This window comes from Solea senegalensis, linkage group LG2, assembly GCF_019176455.1.
Source record: "Solea senegalensis isolate Sse05_10M linkage group LG2, IFAPA_SoseM_1, whole genome shotgun sequence".
NCBI lineage: Eukaryota > Metazoa > Chordata > Actinopteri > Pleuronectiformes > Soleidae > Solea > Solea senegalensis.
In genome coordinates this window covers 14,286,075-14,307,510 of record NC_058022.1, presented here as the reverse complement: position 1 = coordinate 14,307,510, position 21,436 = coordinate 14,286,075, and the positions used below count along the sequence as shown (strand labels likewise).

Genomic DNA, 21,436 nt, shown 5'->3' with positions numbered 1-21,436 from the left:
TACTGTAAAAGGTCCCACAATAATCTGCTCTTCCTTCACCTGAGGAAGAGCAGATGAACTGGCATCATATTTCATCATTTGGTTTAGTGTTGGTTTACTGTCTTCAATTCTCTGTTGTTGTTTTTTAACCAGCAATGTATTTTGTTATTTACACAAAATAAACCACTGAACATTTTAGGGTTGTTTTGACAAACTGCTCCTTCTTTCGGCTCTCATGTTGTATGAGCTCAGGCGGTGAATGTGAATGCCTGCGTGTTTGCTTTTTCTCTCCATTAGTCAGAGGCGGCCTGTGTTACTCTCCGCTTCCTTTTATGTGAGTCTCTGCAGAGTAATGTGGCCCAAGGGACTCTGGGTATTGTTCATGTCCACTCCAGCAGTACGATTGACAGTGCTTTGTCTGCACACTGCACATCACACACACCACACGCTGGGTACAATGTCAGGGACTAGAAGGACCTGCCAAACGTAGCATCATATTTATGGATAAAGGCCGTGATTATTAGTAATGTTCTGTATTTTATATTCTGTCTTTGAGTCAACACAAATGGAAACCATCGTTACTGGACAATTTTATTAGATTGTGTTATTTTCTGTTGAGTTTACTTGTTTGAACAGGCAATGATTTGCTGTTATTCTGGATATAAGAATATTCTCTCTAAAATGTGTGAAATTCTATTCTTTACTTTCATGAGGAGCAGCACTGCCCTCTGATGGAGGTTTGTGGACAAAATTAAGATTAGGAATGTAGTAATCTCAATTTCGTATCCTTAGGATAGCATACTGTAATACAAGTCGTATTTCTGTGTGCCTTAAATCATTGAAAACATTGCTCTATTTACATCGGCAAGCTTTTTCTGTCGCCTTCATCCTTACAGTAAAACATTTGTTTGAATAGTAGACAGAACAAAGGACTGTGAAGTAAAATTATTTGGTCATGGTCAAGAATTAGGTTTTCTTCTAAATGAATTGTGGATTATTATGATTATGGTGTGGTTTTTGTTGTTGCTCATGTTCCAGAAAGTAAGTAAAACATAGCAATAATACACATTTGAAACATTTTATGGGTGCAAAAATGCTCCTTTTTGCTTTTATAGTAATTCAGATTATGTGGCACTATATTGTCAGTGAGGTCATGACAAGAATTTTGACCAATCAATCCCAGTATTCCCTGAAATTAGATTTTAGTGTTAATTTAGGTTTGCGGGTAAAGGTTGGTTGATAATCCAGCCTTAAATTTGTATGATTTTAAGATACATAAAGCTATTTTACTTTTGATTGTAGAGATTGTAGAGATTCCTCATTTTCAAAAAACATGCCTAATGCAATGACATAAAAACACAGTGCTTTGTATAATATTTTCGACATAAAAGACGGCGTTTGACAGTGTTCTTATTTGTGATTATACTTTTACATTTTTATTTCTCTCTTCCAGCTTTTCCTTCACAGCATTCTTACACAGTATTTGTTACAAACAATTATAATACACCATTGTTATAGTTCTTTCAGGATTTAAAGTTACGGGTAATGATATAATATAAGTATGGCCTCTTCCTTTTTTTATTTTATCCCAGTTGCCAGTGAATAATCATGATGCCAGTATTGATCAAAAATATTTGCCATTACCATTTTGCCAAAAAAAAAAGAAGCCAAATTATACAATATGTGTGAGCGTAAGCGCGACCCCTTGTGGTCAAGAGATGAAACACATCATTGTAGAGCGCCTCCACGCTCCATGCTGCTTCTCTCTCTCTCTCTCTCTCCCTCTCTCTCTGTCTCTGGTCCTTCTCATCATCACAATGGCCAGACTGTGAGGAAGGGTTGGTCTCTTCTGAAAAGCACAGACGCAGCAGCAGCAGCGGCAGCGGCGGCGGCGGCGACGACGACGGACTCACACCTTCACACTGAGACGCAGGAGAGGGAATATGATGACTTCAGTCTGAGACAGAGGTACGTTTACTCACCGGATCCTCGCAATCGATGTGCTCATTTACACCCGCGGTATTGGTTTAATGTCACAAGCCCGAGACTCAACAACCCCACATGAGAATTAACGGTGAAGTTCATTGGTGGTGAAAATGGTTTCCTGTGTTAGTCTGTGATCCTACTAACCCACATTCATGTGGCGGTAAAACCATGTTGTTTCACTGCCTCTTATGTGGAAACAGAATACAACATTAATTGCACGAGGTGCTTATTATTATTTTTTATCATTATTATTATTATTATTTTTATTTTTAATGAATGAATTTCAGGGTGAAACTGAAACGAGATCTTTTGTAACCGACACTGCAGCTTTGTAATAGAGAAGTCACAGCACACATACAGCGCATCCCTCGCTGCCTCAGACTGCAGGAGGAGAAGCTGTGGAATAAAGGGCGGTTTCAGACGAAGCATCAGCAGCAGCAGCAGCAGCAGGGTGACGGTGTGTGTCGCCTCCACCAGCAGCAGCAGCAGCATCTGTCTGGAGCAGCACAGCTGGATGAGGAGATTGAAATGTGTTTCCTCCTCTGACACTGACATATCTCCTCATGAGTGTCCCTCATGATGCTGCTGCTGCTGCTGCAGTGAAACCATGCATCACCTCCAGTCATGTATTATTGAACAGAAACAGTGTTGATAGGTCCTCCTGTGTGTGGAGAAGCCGAGGGGACATTGTGAGGTATGGGAACCTCTGAAATACATGAGTCATCCCCCTGGAAGCCATTCATGCCACAAATGATCAAAAGAAAGAGTTCCTGGCAACGTTTTTGGTCATTGTTCCCTTTTTAAATGACATTTTTTTTTGGGGGGGGGATTTGGCTGGGAACGACACATGAAGATATACCTTTACGATCCGTGGAAGCTTAGAGAGCGTGGTGTAAAGGCAGAGCGGTGTGTAGTAGAGTGTATTTAAGGACAATAAGGCGGTATGAATGCACTGAGGTATCTCTTTCACCACCTCAGCGTGACCTTGCCCCCTCTCCCTCTACTATACTTTTACATAGTTTCACATGAGCAGAGCAGAGCGTTTGCATTCCAGAGGACTGTGTCAGGTCTTAACTTTCTCCTCTTTCTCCTCTCTGTGTGTGTGTGCTTGTATTTATTACATCTTTAGGACCTTTTTTTGGCATGAACGTTGATCTTACCAGGACCAGTACTCCTTAAGGAGACCAAAACATGGTCCTAATGAGGCACAACCTCATTTCTGAGGATCTGGTTAAGTCTAGGGCTAAGGTTACATGGTTAGGCATTTACTGGTTATGGTTGTGGTTAATGTTAGAGATAACACTTCGTTCAGACTGTCCAAATGAATGGAAGTCAAGGCAGAGTCTGTAAACCTGTGTGTGTGTGTGTGTGTGTTCTTGTATTTGTGGCTTTTATATAAACCATACCAAGGGAGGACGGCAAAGTAAGGACAGTTTGGCTGGTCCTCACTTCTTTAAAGGCCTTTTTGGGGGTGAAGATCTGGGTTTAGGTCAGTGCTGCACTTAGTTGTGATGGTTAAGGTAAGGTGCTAGGGAATGCATTATGTCTATGAGGGTCCTCACTATGAATGAAGTGCAAACGTGTGTGTGTGTGTGTGTGTGTGAAAGGGCAGTAGAGTAGGAGAGTAGTTTGAGATTATCCAGTCACTCAAAGGTCACAGGGTTGCTCTCTAGTTGCTCTCTGCACATACCTAACCACTATATGCTCGTGTCAAGAATCAAATGTCACATTGTTATCAGCGGCAAACAATGACAGCAAAACGAGCACACAGCAGACCGTACACTGACCGCCACTTTATTGGGTACAGAGGACACGTTGTTCGGAAGCAGGAGTGACATCTGCTGTGGTCCTCTGCTGCTGTGTAGTCCAATCTGCTTCATGGTTTGACATGTTGGGCTTTCAGAGATGGACTCCTGCTCGCCGTGGTTGTAACAAGTGGTTATTTCTATTCTATTCCATAATCTCCTTTGACAATGATAATTTGATCCTTTACTGTAATAACTGAATAGTGCTTGGTTTTGTAGATATTTATTTGTGGATCGCTAGTCTAAAACACCTTGGGGCAGCCCATAGTCAAGTGGGGAAAAAAACCCAACTTGGCTTGTGATTAAAGGGTGGCTGGTTCAAGTCCCAGCCGGTCCCCTGAGCGAGGTACTCCATCCCCATTGTTAATTGGACACTCTAAATTGACCCCAGCTAAGGGGAGAACAGGGGGAACATCGAGTGTACTCCTTGTGCCGGTCTCAAGCCCAGATAAATGAGAGGGTTGCATCTGGTATAAACATCTCTGCCAAATTCAAATGTGCAAATCATCCACTGTGGCGACCCGAGAAAGAGAGCAGCAGAAAGGCAAGAAAAAGAAATGAGTCTAAAACACCATGAGTCGGTCAGCTGTGTCACTTCAGCTGCATCTGTGTTTTCCTCATGATTCAGTTTGCTGTTGTTAGCTTTACACTTGACATTCAAGCGTCCCAAACAGGTAAAAAGGCACATTCTTTAAACCCTCCATCCCATAGACTGTGAATAAAAGGCAGGTGACATCTGTGAACGTCCGGTTTTTAAAATCTGACATGGCAGCAGTCAAAAAAAAAGAGTCCCAAACCCAGATAAATGGGAGGGTCCTGTACATGTGATCTATCTGTGTCATCAGGGCCAGAGTGCACATGAAGGACAGAGGAGGAGGCATGAGGGCTAATGGGTGTGAGAGAGAGAGGTAACAGATGCCATGGTAACCAGGCTGTGACACTGTAACAGTTCGGCGGCTAACACTGCGCCGCTCTTGGACTGAGTCTCAAACGCCACGCCTCTTGTTCTCTGTCCAGTTTAAGGAAGCTGAAATGTCCCTGCAGCCAGTGACACTGCACTAAAGTCATCTCACATTCTTGTTATGCATCGATGAGCTGGACCAGCAGAGGAAAGACCCGGATCTATCAAAGCATACATCTTAGGATACAGGAGTGATGATATATTGGGATACTACAGTGATATATATGTGATATATTGTCATTTTTAACCTCAAAGTACAATTTAAGAAAAGATATCATAGTATAAATGACAATATTACATGCATAAACCATATTTTCATTGTTAGTTTTTCTTTGTGGTTGAAAAAGAAGTCGTGGGAGAGGATTAAATACAGCACAAAAGCACACTTTCTTCCCAATATATTGTGACAGTGCTTCAAACCATCCATTTAGTGTCATGTATCCATATTTCCTTACACTCAGATGAAACTTTTATACGTGTTGCACGAGTGCCGTCTGTCGATGCTCGTTAATAATGTAATAAAACAGAACTATTTATCCATAATGCATGACTCTCATCTCCAAATCTGACCATGTGCACTTACAGTAGCTCTGTAAGTGCACTGTGCGACAACCTCCGGCCACTAAACAAACACAATAATGAGTGTTTGTTTTACATTAGTATCACTGTCTCCCCTCGTGACGCTCATCTCTGTGCAGTGAACCAGAACAGCCTTCAGAGACGCATGCAAGTCATGCTTCACCGTGCAGATAACACTGTTCATCTGCCTCCCGCACATGAGGACTCCAGAATTTTCTGGGATTTTTTTTTTTTTTCCTGGAAGTACAGCGGCACGTCTGACATTGTTACTTCTGCATGCCTTATTCATAGTTATCCGTTAGTCTGTAACTGATAGTTTTTTTTACCCCGTGGCGTTGATTTTCCACATGACCTGGTCCACTGTGCTCCTTCATGCTCGCCCTCGTGGGTGAGTGGCTTCTCAGTGGCTTCTCATCTTGGCCCACATTTTCACCGCCTCACGATCGGAGATCAGCGCTCACGGGGTTAACAGCTTTTATTCATGTTCTAGGGCTCATTCATTCATTCGTTGAAACCATTTGGGTGCTGCGTGTGATGGGAAGCCATTGTTTACTCGCTGTGCCCTCTCACAGTGCCGCCACACCCCCACTCACGCACACACACACACACACACACACACACACTATTAGTGTATCACACAAATTTAAGCTCTGCGGGGGGTGATTGATTATCGCTACGAGACGGGGCCTCCTGCCTCCTGTGTTGCCATGGCAACTGTGGACGCTCCAGATGTTGGTTAGGGCTGAGAGATGTCACTGTGCCCTGTCTGCAATTCTGTTAAAAAAATGTGACGCTGTGACATCAGCTTTGATACCGTGAACGCCATGTTCTCGCATGTTCGGTTGCATTATTCAGTGACTACCTATGTATGCACTGCTCTGTGTTTTCCAACATGCTTTTAATAGCACAGGAAACTGTATCAGTGGAGAATGATGTCATGTTCTTTACACCAGGATGCTACTGGTTTAGATCAGTCAACTGTCCAGCTCCTCCAGCTGGTCCAGAACGCTGCCGCTCGCCTTTTAACAGGAAAAAAGAAGAGAGACCACGTCACGCCTGTGCTGCGCTCTCTCCACTGGCTTCCTGTTCGTTTTATTGTTGGTTTTTGAAGCCCTTAATGGTTTGGCACCATCTTACCTCTCGAAACGTCTTTTTCTTCTTGTTCCATCCCAAGCTCTGAGGTCTGATAACAGGCCGAGTTTAGATGTGCCAAAATCCTGACTACTAACCAGGAGCGATGTGGCCTTTTCTGTTGCTGCCCCTAAACTTTGGAGCAACCCATGGAAATTAAATCTGCTCTTGTAAAGACCCACCTCTTCTCCTTAGCCTTCATTTCAGGATAGAAATAGTATAGTGTTTATCATTTTACTATTCTATTATATCACTATTTGACTTCTATTTTTTATTGATTTTATGTTTTATACGTTTTATGTTGCTGGGTCTTTACATCTGTAAAGCATTTGGTCAACTTTGGTTGTTTTTCAAATGTGCTCCAGAAGTAAAGTTGACTTGATTTTCATAATCTCCATGAGATAATACAAATCCTAGCATTTGTTGTCAGACATAAGTGATACTACACACAGGGACAATGTTATCAATTCCTATGCAGTGTAATCCTTAATGGAGTCTATCTCATGCACATTTCCCTTGTTGGAGGATTGAACAAAAGAAAAACATTGGTATCGTATTCATGGATATCGCCTATGTTGCATAAATACAATTATCTCCAGGCTTCTGTGTGGATTTGCATCCTAAAATGCTGAATGCGCTGTATTCGTGTTTATTGGCACCGTCGGCTGTAAAAATAACAAATTGCCTTTTGACAATAAGGAGATGATAATAATCCCAGTTAGTGGAATGGGACTGGGGCCAGAGAAGGATGGTGATTGTCAGGTGGACGGCGTGTAGATTGAGTTCTAAGTGTATGGTCACACATGGTGAAGCAAGAGACAGCCTCATCCATCACACGGCATACATTAGGGCCCAGGAAGTGAGTCTGGCACTTTCAATCTGACCTCATGCTAACACAATAGAGAGCTACAGTAGATCATATATAAACCTAAACATTCACTTGAATCACATTTAGTTGATTATTTTAGGTTTTATTGTCCTGGAGGGAAATATTTACGTTATACACCGTGCACTTAAAATGTGTGGGGTATAAATGAGTTGAAGGATTCAAGAATTCAGGGATTTTATAGCTAAATGAAGCGGTGAAGCGTGCAGTGAAATGAGGAGGTTGCTCTGCTTTAATATTGTGCAAACATCCTAGAATTAAAAGCAAACAGAATAAAGAAAAAAGAAAGAAGTTCTGCTCATTGTTTAGTCTCATTAAAGAGATAAATGCTGTTTCTGTTTGCAGTAGATTCATTAAGCAATCGAGCATCTCATGAAGTCATATTGATTAAATATGTGGCACCTTGATTCACATCTTCTAATCACATTTTATCATTAATCACATTAAATCTGTTTGCGCTGTTTCAGTCACCTCTGTTTTATTTATATGGCAGATTTCATACAGTGTTAAAATCATAGAAAACAAAAGACAAAAAAAAACTGAATCATAAACACACATATCCCTAATTTCTATAACAAAAATTAGCAACCAAAAGCTTGAAAGAAAAGAAAAGTTGCACGTTTTCTCTTAAAGAAGCAGGTCGTAGGTGAACAGGCATCTTGTTTCAGAGAACAGGAACATGATGAATGCACTTTCACCTTATCTGGGTTTGATTTTGATTTTCTGAGACCCCTAATTCTCGGATACTCACGTTTATGTTGTAACATTTTTACATCTCAATGTCTCTGTAGATGCATAATTATTTTTTATAAGAGACTTAAATAGCAGCACTAAGACATAGTCACACCAAAAGGAATGAAATCCTATAGAGCAAATATGTAGTAAGTTGTAATCGTTCCTTCACTACCAACCCTATAATAAACACACATTCCTATGGTGCCTGAATTGTCCTGTATACCTCATACATTGGCTGTAGCATGATGAAGTAAACCTCTCTCTCTCTCTCTTTCTCTCGTACCTTCCATCTCTCCATCACTCAGGTCGATGTGGCCACTGAAGCAGCTCCCTGGGGTTGTAGCCAGTCGTCGTTGGATTCCAGCGGCTCGTCTCTATAGCAACCCAGTCCTCGTCCTGAGCACCGCTGCCAGCTTGTCCTCTCTGCCACACGACGCGTCACTCCTCGTCCACCTCAGCAATCAGTGCCTGTAAAACTGCGCTGGAATGGACACCGAGTCGACCCACTCGGGCTACTCCTATCACTCCAGCCGCTCCGGGAGATCAAACCGACATGGGTATGTGCTCAGGCCGTCCATCTGACTGTCTGTCCCTGATTTCTTTCTGTTTTACCTGGATCACACAGTGCATCGCTCATCCCAGCCCATTGCTGTGTAATTTCTACTGGAATGTTTTTGGTGCACATTAAAAGTTTCTCGTGTTTTCTTTCATTTTGGTCGGCTGTAGCCTAATAACTGATGTGAGAGGCGAAGAGAGAGAGAGAGAGAGGGGCAGAGCGGGAGAAAGCCGGAGACTGAGGCACACAAAGCTCACGGATTAGGGCCGTAACAGACGAATGGCTCTAAACCTATTTCAGTGATTTACTCTATTCTACGCTATTCTGCAAATAAGAGAAGGATTTGATTCCGGTCCCGTCCACATCCTCACTCCTGTGATTGCCTGTTGAAATATTCATTGCTCTACATTTTCACCAGCCTTTTGGCCTGTATGGCTGCAACTTACATTTACTCGTCCACAATTTGCACAATTGTCTCAAACTGCAATGTTTCAATTTTGTCATATATAAATCAATTCACTTAGATTGCATTTCTCATCTTGTGCTTATGTGACTACAACGATGTTGTACAATCCTTGATGTTCACTCACTGTTTTCATGTGTTTTGTTCCACAGGGATCGAAGCCGTGAGCGGCACAAAGCCAGCAGCAGTAAAGACAGCAGTCGCTCCGAGAGGTCCGTCGTCATCAACCCGCCTGACACGCCGTCCCAGGAATCGCCCGTTCACAATGGCGAGCCTCTGCCTGGAGAACCCACCTCCGCAACAGAGCAGGGAGAGGAAGGCCAGGTATACTGAAGCAGGCGGCTATTTTTAAATGCATTCTTTTGAAACAGTAATCAAATTCCTTCAGAGTAAATCGGAAAGGCCCCGGTAATCCAGCTAAGAACTCGGCACCGTGACCTTATAAACGCGTCGTCGCACAGCTGGCACAGAGACTGGCTCATAATAACAATGGTGACATGAGACCATCGAGGTCAGAGGATCAGCGTCCCTCTTGTATGCCGGGGACGGATTTGTATGTTTACTGTGCGTGTAATTCTCTGGTCGCAGTGATAAAACTTCACTGGCTTCAAAGACACAGAGGAACATCATGATCATTATTTTTGATAAACAGTTCTAATCCTGCTTCAAACCGACTGTGTTCTCGTGTCTCGCTTCAGTCAGCTGACAGGAGGCGTGAGAGTAAAACGTTCTCATGTCTTCGCCACGCGGTACAGAAGTGTGTTTCTCAGAAAGTCACACATTCTCAGCGCAAGAGGAGCGAAGAAATGAAAGGAAGCAAAATGAGAAACAAAAACACACCTCGAAGGAGGGAAAAAAAGAGTGATAGATGTTCTCTTTTTTGAGAGAGATCAGCCTCAGGGTGCCTTCACTGTCTCGCTGACCTACTTGAAGTTTATAGACAGGAGAAAAAATGTTTTATCCGTGTTAAAAAGGAAAAGGTCCACTCAAACAAAAACTTGTATGATTGAATGTGATTAGGATTTCCTCAGTCTGACCCATTTCACCGCCTCAGCTCAGCATCCCACATTCCACACTGTCATGTGATTGTCAGCTTGCAGCATGCGCGTATTGTCGGCGGGGTAAACTTATCCACCCTTGTGTTGCTTTGGCCCTGCAGGCAAATGACGTGTGAATGTCGCGCCAGTGACACTATCACCAAACTACACCATCATGCAGTCAGCGTTTGTTTTGCTTTGTTTGTGTTTGTGTTTGTGTTGTGTTGTGTTTCGGAGCAGCTCTGTTGGACGGCAGAGCTGCTGGAATACTAACAGGCTCCGGCCCAGAGAGACATTCTCCCACAGTGAGATTAGCTTTAACGTCCAGCCAAGGGCCACTTTGAGGGAAGCTGATATGAGTAATCCTCCCATGTTTACTCACATGCCTGTGACATAAGGATACGCTGTTGGGCCGCAGCTCTCGGTGCACGGCTGTGTTTGAGTCACAGAGAGAGTGCCAAATCTGTTACTGAGAGCGCGCGCGCCGCTCTGTGATGCTGTGACTTTGTGCCACGCGGCATCGGCTTCCATTTCCCCACAGCGAAACACCACGGCACATGGTGGCGCGTAGCTTTGGCATTTTTACGACGGCTTTGCGTCACATAGGTGGAGACACTCTGGTGCACAGCTACCACACCAACAGCCTGTAATCCGATACCCAATACGTAAGCAACAGAAGAAAGGGGAAAGAAACCTGTCCGGCATTTTAAACGACTTCGCCTCAGGGTCTATGATTTATTTTAGCACCGCTTCACACATTGTTACTGACTATACTGCTAATCAGCGTCCATATTCACTCGTGAAAAGACTGCCAAGCAGGACGGCAGAAGGCTCTCTTTCTCTTCCTTTCCCTATTTACACTTCCTCCTCACTTTACTGTTTTTAGAGAGGACTGATTAGTGTCGGATTAATCTTGGGGATTAATCAGATGGGACTTAATGGCTGGGTTTAATAGTGTCGTACCTCAGTCACTAATATAATGTAAAGATGCCTTGGCAGAGGGTTTGATTGTGCATTCAAATGGAATCTGATGAATTAGGTCGCAAGTGTTCACTTCTCTTTGAGGCTGAACACACCATAGCTGATCTAGAAGAAAGCCTTCACATGAGAGCAGGACAAGAGGCCAGAAATAGATGCAGTCTCTTCATCCTCCTCCTCCTCCTCTTCAGCTCCTAAACATTTAAACTGTGCTTCAGAGCTAACATCTGGTGAGGAGTGGCACAGACCGTCTGGTGTCTGAGCTGGTTAAAGCTGTGGTCCCACCCGCTCTCTGTGACCATCAAATGTTTAGAGGAAAAACTCATGGTTCGGGAAATATGCTCGTCTGCAACCAACAGTTGGTCGACTAATGTTTTGTTGCCGGTAGGCTGAGATAAAATAAATACAAAAAATCTAATTTTTCCTCTACATTGAGCTTGAAGTTTGACAAGTAAAGAGACCGCCGGCCCAAACCTCATATCTATTATACACACATCATGTGGAAATGTCAAATGTTCAGCTGTCAATTGAAAAAATTCAGTTTAGCCGATCTCGGGTGCTTCTGCTTTCTTTTTTGCTTTTTTAAATCACACAAACGTACCAGTCTAATCATAGCTCATCAATGCCGTGTTGATCTGCCACACTGCATACTGCTGCAACGGCCTGTGACTATGAACTCATCAAATAGAAACCACCGCAAATGCAGGTTTGACCAGAAGCGTACTCGGCGTCCCTCCTTCACAGCTAACACCCAAATTCACCACGTTAAAAGATGCGAAAAACATATGTATTCTTCCCACACCATTCCAAGAAAATGGTACAGCAATTTGTTGGTAGTCCTGCTGACGACAATTAAATGACATCCTTGGTGGAGCTAATGACTACTCCTGTTGTGAGACGGAGTAATGAGTGGCCGTGTGGGGACATACAGAGGCAGCTGAAACTTGCCGTGCTAATTTTACTGCCCAATGGGCAGGATTAGATTCTACTTTTCAATACGATGTATAATATCCCATCCACATGAATAGCAGGGGGACTATTTTAAAATGTATAATGGTTTTCGTGAGAAATATATCAGCTTAGTGTGGAGAAAAGCATTTTATGAAAGGACTAATGAGCATCTATTGAAGTTCGGAAGGCTGCAGATCTTATTAAAGTGAGTTGGTGCAGGAGTGCGCTGAGTAAAAGTGATAAATGGAGCTGACTTTACACTTACAGTACATAACTGTCCTCTGATTTAATGCATTACTCCCACAGACAGATCCCCCTCCCCACCACCACCACCACCGCTGCCATCCTCCTCTCTCACTGTGTCTCCTCGTCTCATGCTCAGTCATCTTCTGGCTTCAGAGTTGGCATCTCCTCTTCCAGCCTGGCTCAGTTCATTAACCGTGTGAACAGTAATTAAGGACACATTTCACGGTGGTGTTGTATCCTTCTGATGCGAAATATGTAAACACATTCATACAGAAGCCCAAATGCACAAACCAGCCGGAAACCAGCCGCTCCCGCTCGTGGTTGCCTTTCGATTTTAGGCTGATTTGAACAGATTATCTGGCCAAATGATCCTGTCGTGTGAGGGGTTAACAGACGCGACAGTCTTCACAATTTTCAAATAACAAATAAGTATTAAACATGTTTGATGTTTTGAGTCCGCCTCCATGTCTGATATATTCTGAATTCATGTTAAATCCCACAAGTTTCTGTGAGATCCCAAATCCCTGGAATCTTCTCCCTGAATGTCTGTGGTCTCCAAGCAGGAAATGCTAGAGAGTGGGAGAGTGGAAGTTGTGAATGATCATTTCTGGTATGCTAAGGTCAGGGTCATACTTACCATCTTATCTTTTCTCTCTTTCAGGATGATAACTGGGGAGAGACAACCACCGCAGTTACAGGCACTTCAGAGCTGAGCGTCTCCCAGGAGGAAGTGGTTGGATTAGGGAAAGGGATACAGGATCGGACCCAAAGCTTCCGTCGCTATCTTCCCCTGGCTGTGGGCTTGTTTGTGGGGCTGCTGGTGCTGGCCACGCCCATGCTCTTCCTGCTTCTTCCAGTTGTGATGTGGCCTGACAGGCTGCAGACTTGTGGTGCAGCCTGCGAGGGCCTCTTCCTCTCCATCTCCTTCAAGCTCCTCATGCTCCTGGTGGCCATTTGGGCCTTGTTTCTCCGACCGGGCCGCGCCAGCCTGCCCAGAGTGTGTGTGTACCGTGCCTTCCTCACCACACTCACACTCCTGCTCACCATGTCTTATTGGCTCTTCTATGGCGTCAGAATCCTCGACCCACAGGTGAGTTGTTGTTGGTTTTTTTTATAGTTGTATTGGGCAGGTGTGTGAAAGTAATTCACTTTTTTTTTATTTTTGGACTGTACAGACCTCTGTTTTACTTCTAATTTTATGACATATTTGAATTGAATGTGACTCTAACCTATGACGTGGTGACAGCAGTGAACGCTTTGTGGTCTAAGCAGGACGAAGACTACCACGGTATCGTCCAATTCGCCGTGTCCCTCGTCGACTCGCAGCTGTTTGTCCACTACCTGGCCGTGGTGCTGCTGCAGCTCCGCCAGCTGCAGCCCTGTTACAGCGTGTGTGTCATCCGCTCCACAGATGGAGAGACGCGTCACTACAACATAGGACAGCTCAGGTATGCATGTTCATTCCCTGGCCAACGTTCACATTTTGTGTACGAAGCTCGTGATGAAACAAGAAAACAAAGACCTTTGTAATCTTTCATGTGGACGTGACCGTTCCCAATACTCTCCATTGAGATGCACACAGTAGCACTTGGTCACAGTCATTACATTCTATAATGCTGAAGTATGTGTGTAATTGGAGGCTCGTGTCCACAGGGAAATCTGGCACATGCACTAATTGAGTTACTCATCAGTCTCATCGTCTGGTGGCGAGTTATTCTAAGAGTCTGCAGGGAGGCATGAGAAATTTGCCAGACACACATACTCATCCTGTGGCTGTTTTACTTTGTTTTTGCTGTGGACAAGTGTGTGACCGCCACAGGATAAAGGAGACAACACTGGTAATTAGATAATGTTTGCGTCATGCAGCCAAAAACAGGAATTACTGGCAAGGTGGTAAACAGGACCAGGACAGGACAGGATGTAGAAACAGAATAACAGATTCCAATAACTTCACTAATTTTACACACAGGAGTCTATTTACATGTTTTGTTCTTCTGCACCAACATCATGAATAAAAGCTGTAGGAATCCTGTCAATTCTGGTCAGGCTGAATCAGTTTCCAACTATCCAAATGAAGTGTAACCAGCAGGGTCCTTCTGTTTTAACACTGTAAACTAGGGCCAAATGATTTGTGTTTAATATCTAATAGCATGTGTCTTAAAACATGTGGATTAAATGTCGTCTTACATACAGTAGGTCAGCTGTGATGTACTGTCTTTCTCTCTTTTATCTTGTGCAGTATTCAGAGGGCTGCTCTGTCCATTCTGGAGTATTACTACAGAGATTTTCCTCTCCATAACCCGGCACTTCTCTCTGCCTCGAAACACCGGGCGGCAAAACACCTGGCCGGGCTAAAGGTCTACAACGTAGACGGTTAGTCGCTTTATCTGCTACAGCCGTTTCCTCCCAGAATTATACAGAAATTGTGCCTCTGTACTAGTCGTTGTCCCGCTCAGTGCTTAACTAGTTTAGGACAATCTTGATGTTTTATGTCGGTCTGTAATTGACCAGATTTACTTCATCCTTACCCTCAGGCTAACTCTACAGCTAAGAGCTACTGTTTGTTTCCATTGTAACAATCAGTGACACCTGCCTAGCAGTGTTTCCATGCCAACAATCAGTAACGCCTGCTGCTGCTGCTGACCGCCCGGGTATAGAGCCAAACAACAAAGAAAGAGGAGTGAGCAATGCGAAGGGAAAAACATGTTGTGTTTTTTTTTTTTATGAACTAGTCTGTTGCAAATATAGTGATGTGAGGACATTGTTATTGTTGTCTATAAAAAGCCATTCTGAAGCTAATGGGTCCCCATTTGAAAATCCTCTCTGAGATCTATGGGTCTGGACTGTGAAAAGACTCTATGCTGCATTATTTTTAGATTGTTAGTCTTTAAGCTGTATCTCATTGAAATGTATGAAGCAAAGTGAGTGGTTTGATGCAGTTGCTCTTACCCAAAACTAGACAGCGACGTGCCACTGATGACATCTGTACATTTCAAGTCTTATCAGATCTTTTCATCATTTCTTAACCATATTTTCTTGCTCCTGCTTTCTTGTTGGGATGTTTTTTTCATCCTCATGTATCTTCCCTGAACAGCTTTTAAAAACAAATTGAGAACATACCTTTTGGACAGTAAGTACAGATAAAAGTCCTCACTGCCTCTCACACAGCACTGTATCATAGGAAGCTGCTAATTTCACGGTTCACCTGACTCCATCTTTACTGCACTCTAAAGCCCCCACCCTGACACAATGTATGTACTGCACACACGCACACATACAAAACTGTGGTGTTTTAATGCTCTCAATCTATAACCCCCCATACACACATCCTGTAATGACACGTATTGCATCTTGTCCTGCAGTTAAAAACGATCCTCCACTCAGCACCTGTACAGCACCGTGGATATGAAGATCTACGGCAGGGATACAGTATGGGATGGTGTCCTCATAGCACCATCTCCCCCTCCCCCTTCTTGATCAAAGTGCAGTGAAAAAGCCTCTCGAGGGCTGTGGAATTTCAAGCCTTAAATAATTCATCAGAGCAACGCTCATATCTCACACACTCTCACGTCTCAGGTCGGCTCACTCGTGCTTTTTTCCCCCGCCGTCCTATTCTTTATTTCATTTTCCACTCACTGCAGCCCCACCCCCCCCCTTTCTCTTTCACATTCACAGTCATTCATCGTTGCTTTTTATATAGCATGAATATGTAGGTCAAGAAGTTAAAGAGGCCAGTGTTTACCCACGTTTTCATAGGAAAATGCACGATGTACACTCTGCCCAGTGAAGATGATCTAAATTCATTCAACAGTTGTTACTGCTGCACTCATTGTGCCAGACCTGCACATACATGTGTGCAGATTAGATTAATGATTTAAATCCTTAACTGACCTGCAGCATTTACACTCTATAACATCCCCGAATTGATCTTCACGAGACCAAATGTTTATTCCCTACAATGAAGCTCCATCGGCTTCATGCGGTTGTCATTTCCAGCTCAGATGACAACTATGGTCTTTGTAGTGTAAAATTATGAAAATCTCATCCACCCCAACCCCCCAACACAGCTGATGAAAAGGATTCTGCAGGATCCTGTATGTGGAAAAATGTGGACGCTTCCAGTGGAAATAGCCTCTTTTCTCAGTCTTATAATTAACATTCTCTGTGAGTGAGACACACGATTTGGCTGAATGCCCCAGTTATATGTTATTAACACAAAGAGCGCCCAAATCTTTCTCACATTCTAAAATGGGCGCAGTACTAAATAGGTTGATTCACCGGTCTTACACGGTGCGTTCTGAAGTCCACTGTGTCCAATGTGACTCTTTGCTTCACTGAGATGCAGCCCATTAATCAGAGTCAGGTTTGGGTCAGGAACCACGTCCTCCAGCCCTGAAACAAATATAACCATCAATTTGTGCTGTCCTTTTTTCCCGGTGCAGCCCCTGGGAGCACAGCGGGGGCCCAGGCTGGTAATGGCAATCAGTCACGAGCGATGGCTACAGCTGCTGCCAAACGCAAAGACAGTGCCCACAACGAGCTGTACTATGAAGAGGCCGACTACGAGAGAAGAGTCCGTAAGCGTAGAGCCAGGTGGGTCATGGGAAACACATTTAGAAGATCAGAGGGTGAAATATTGATCTTGTTCGTCTTTATTCAAGAATTGTATATGCGCTGTAGATGTAATTACACATTTGTGCTTCAGTACAGGTCTTAAAAAGCCTAAGAGTGGCCTTCAGATAGACCTACTTTTTACATTTTTGACAAGTGAATTGAATTAAATGATATTACGATAAATGCAGCACAAGAACAAACACATAGAATACAGTAACTACAGGAAATATAGAGCATTGTATCACTTATAATCAAATCAAATTAACTTGGTTTAATAAACCAGGAACTGCTACTTATGTTCTTTTTTCCCACACGATTCGACAAAGTTGTGCACAAATGCATTAGTTTAAAACATAAATATTGTTCTGTTCATATATGTACTGAGCAATAAGGGGAAGTATATATATATATATATATATATATATATATATATATACACACATATATATATATATATATATATATATATATATATATATATATATATATATATATATATATATATATGCAGTGCTTGTCATATAGTAAGGATTAAAGCCAGTCACCTCAAAAGCTGACATTAAGCTCCTTTGTCAGGCTGGTGGTGGCTGTTGAAGAGGCCTTCACACATGTCCGGCGGATGAAAAAAGAGGATGAGCGTGCAACCCCCTCTGACATCATGGATGTACACGAAGCAGCGCTGGCCATCTTTCCGTCGATGGCACGTGCACTGCAGAAGTACCTCCGCACCACCAGGAGGCAGCACTGCCACAGCATGGAGAGCATCCAGAAGCACCTCGGTTTCTGCCTTATAAACAACATGAGCCCCAAGGTCAGCTTGGCTTTTAATGTTTGTAAATAAGTGCAAAATATACACCCAATTTGTTCTAAACAAACAATATAATTTAAACCATTCATTTTAAAATTTGAGAGGAACTGTACTGCTTAACCTTTGGTCATTTTTGTTGTTATTTTTGTTGCCTATGTTTGGTTTTCCTGACGTCTTTTACCTGGCTATGTCAAGCAATACTATCAGACCTGAATGAAGGAGCATTTATAGTGTATGTATAGAGCAGCAACGCAGGGATGGATGCATTACATTACATGTCATTTTGATGCTGTGAAGAAGCATTTATCCCATCAAATTGCTGTCAAGTCGCTATGTTTTGATCGATACATTGCCTCTGACTGTATCGACAAAAAACAAGTCGTTTTTCAGGGAGCATGAGATCCAAACACTGCTGTACAGAGAAACACTCAGACATTTGTGTACCCACTGCAACTTTAACATCATGCTGTTGAAAATGTGTTTGAAGACTCATTGGCTGTCCATGTGTGTACAGGCCTTCCTCGAGGCTTACCTGGCCCCTGGTCCGACTCTGCAGTACGGACCTGAGCGCTGGATGGCGGATCAGTGGACTTTGATCAGCGAGGCGTCTGTCACCAGTGGCATAAAGCAAGGATCTGAGTTCCTGCTGAGGTGTCTTGACTTCAGCTTAGCTATTAATGTCAAGAGCATCCCTTACATCCGACTAACTGAGGAGTACATCGACCCCAAGTCTCACAAGTTTCTATTGCTGCTTCAGTCAGAAACCTCAGTTTAACAGACTCACTGGACCAGTGCTGCTCATCTGGATCTGGACTGAAGCTTTTTGTACTTCTCCTTTTGTATTTAGGTTGGTGTCATTTTCTCACATATATACAGTACATACACATTTGTGTCCTTGTCTTTGTCCTGGGAGACATGAAAAGACAGGAAAGAAGGAGGGCGTATGATTGGATTTCTCTGTCCTGACATTTACAGAACACAGTTCAGGTATTCCTCTATGCACTTCAGATGACCCTTGCAAATGTTCTACTTTTATGTGTGTGCCAGTGTCTGCCTGCGGGGGAGAGTTCATGATTTAAGAGGAGTGTGTGATTTAGGATGAAAGGTGTGCATGGTTTTGTGCAGTTGAATCTACACCTGGGGTTTGTCTTAAAATGTCTCTCTCTTCTCTCCTCCGTGTTACGCAGTGACCGGATATTTGATATAAACTGAACCCTTTTCACCAAAACTGCTCTTTTTTCTGTCCTAGCAATGATGATTGAACTGTTCTGTATTATAGATGTATGTACAGTATTTATACGTGATTATACTGCATACCTATTTTATATTAAAACTGTGCTTGGTTTGAAGGATTTTTTTTACCCTATCAACGTTTTATTTTTACCTTGTCTTTCTGCACTGTATTTGTGAAGATAGCTGGACTGTAAATAGGTGACAAAGTGTTGTTGGTGTCTGACAAATCATTGAAGTATCTTTAAAAGTTAAATACGTTTTAAAAATAATATCTTGGATAGAATGCCAAACACAGTACAGATGAATACAGACCCAAGATTAGAAACAAACATTTCTGCCTTGTTTATATCTGTAGAGCTAATTGTGTTTTGTAATGTTGATTTTTAGAACATATTCTCCTGACCTGGGTCATCATTTGCTAAAATGAAGATGTATTATGACAGCATCGTGTACCGTAAAACTTGACATCCAAGCGAAAGATACCAAGCCATGAGGTTCTCAGCTGCCTAAGATAAAAATAATACATTAAATACATGAACATCTAAGCCTAGATTTCAGTGTTTCAGTTTAGTTTTTGAAAAAGTAAGGGTCAATTAACTCGTTCTGCCAAGACTTTTAATCAAATATAGCTCAACCTAGTGTCAGTATTTCTGTTGTCAGTATTCTGTCTCTGGAGTGTCACACTACTGCCACCTATCCACCACTGCTGGAACACCAACTGTCTTGTGCGTCAGACTGCAAGTGTTTATTTCTATGAATATTTGGTCTTTTTATGTCATCTGTGTGTAAGTTGGAGGCATGTTATATTGTACATTTATAGTGACACAATTGTTACTGTGGTGACTGACGGTGTAGCTTTGCTTAGGGCTGTTGTTGAAGGTTGTAAATACTTATTGATGACGACATGTGCCTCAGTTTTACATGTCAACGATCAACTCATCATACATGTGAATTTATGTGTGTGTATGTGTGTGTCTGTGAGAGAGAGAGAGTGTGAGAGAGAGGTGGGAAGAGAAATACGATTAATGAGGGAAAAAAATGCCTTCCCAAACGTCATACAGCTGGTACATTGTCTGTCTTCTTTTATACAGCAGGTCATGTAAAATCAAAGCAACTGTGTCAAAGTCACATTTGTTAAAAAAAATAAATATTTGTATTGACCTTTTCAAGGTATTGGATTATTGTTGTATTTTTATGTAATGTGTGATGAATACATACACTATTCAATGAGTTTTATCACTGTATCATAGGTAAAGATAAATTTAAAAAGCTATTTCTAGCTACATGTGTAATTATAAAGTAGGGATTATTGCACAACATCTTAGTTATAATGAGTTATAGTTGTAATGATAATTGTCATTACTTAAATATATTTCTTTTGATTTCTGTTAAGGTTTTTGTTTCATTAGTGAAATAATACGTAACAATATTCACAGAAAGAATATTTTTTTCAAACATTCTTCCCAATATTGTTTGGGGGTTTGTGACATAAAAAGTGCATTAACAGCAAAGCATTAATATTTCCTGTGCCACTGCCTGTATCAGGCAATTTTCAGCTAGTTTTATTTATATTATTTAAAAGGTTTTAATAATATAATCTGTTATTCCTGCGGTTGTGACTATTACTACAAAAATAAAGGCAGTTTTCCCACTAAATACCATACATCGGAATTTGTGATATGTTTTCATATGATCAGTATGGTCTTTGTTTATGGAAAGCCTTTCACCCACAAACAGGCCTTCTTAACTAGAATGAGGGATTAAGCCGTTCAGATTAGAAATGCTTTTATTTCTACATCCTCTGTATGTATTTTACCTACATTTTATTAACCTACATTAAAATATTATAGTGATTACGCGTGATTCAATATTTAAAATCTGACATAAAGGTGAATGAAAACATGGAGGTAGAGGAGGGAAATGTGAATATGTTGTAAATATTGCATATAAAAGAAGAGACTGATTGATTGATTGATGACATACAACACACCTGATCATCTTCACGCAGGTGGTTTCAATCAGCTGATGACTGCGGCTCCTCCTCCTCTTTCTCTTCGTCCAGCCAACATCGGTTCGAAGAGAAGCCGCGATATGGAGAGAAAAGTGACGCTGTTTAACTACAGAAACCTTTCCTGAAGGAGGGAACTTTTAAAAATCGAAACTACCGCGGCGTGACGTCAGACGCCGAAATGTTGATCGCGTGCCGCAGCTTGTGTATAAAAACGTGACAACAGGAGATTCAGAATGAAGTTTACGGCCTGGTCAAGATTGATGATTCAGTGGTGAGTACCTTTTGTCAAGTTATCTTAGTGTTGACATTGTTGGCTAAATTGTGTCATAATATTTAATTGTCTCCTCAAAAATAGCCTTAGCTCAGTGTTAGCCATGCTGTGCCTCTATTATCAGCTTCATTTTGTCTAAATGTTTGCTAATTTGCTCAAGTTCTGCTTCATTATAAGATTAACTTTGGTTTGGTTGGTTGGTTTAA

General features: G+C 42.2%; 1 protein-coding gene across 2 annotated transcripts; it reads left to right on the top strand.

The window, feature by feature from the left end:
* Positions 1-1,762: 1,762 nt before the first annotated feature.
* LOC122765577 (vang-like protein 1) lies at positions 1,763-20,114 on the top strand. 2 transcript variants are annotated; one of them, XM_044019920.1, is made up of 9 exons: positions 1,763-1,947; positions 8,368-8,619; positions 9,234-9,405; positions 12,955-13,383; positions 13,566-13,741; positions 14,533-14,666; positions 16,736-16,886; positions 17,484-17,718; positions 18,230-20,114. In XM_044019920.1, the coding sequence occupies exons 2-9, from the start codon at positions 8,549-8,551 to the stop codon at positions 18,488-18,490; spliced, it is 1,629 nt and encodes a 542-aa protein (XP_043875855.1). In that variant the 5' UTR covers positions 1,763-1,947; positions 8,368-8,548; the 3' UTR covers positions 18,491-20,114. The 2 variants fall into 2 exon arrangements, with proteins under 2 accessions (XP_043875855.1, XP_043875854.1); XM_044019919.1 differs by having other exon boundaries at positions 13,563-13,741.
* The last annotated feature ends 1,322 nt before the right edge of the window (positions 20,115-21,436 follow it).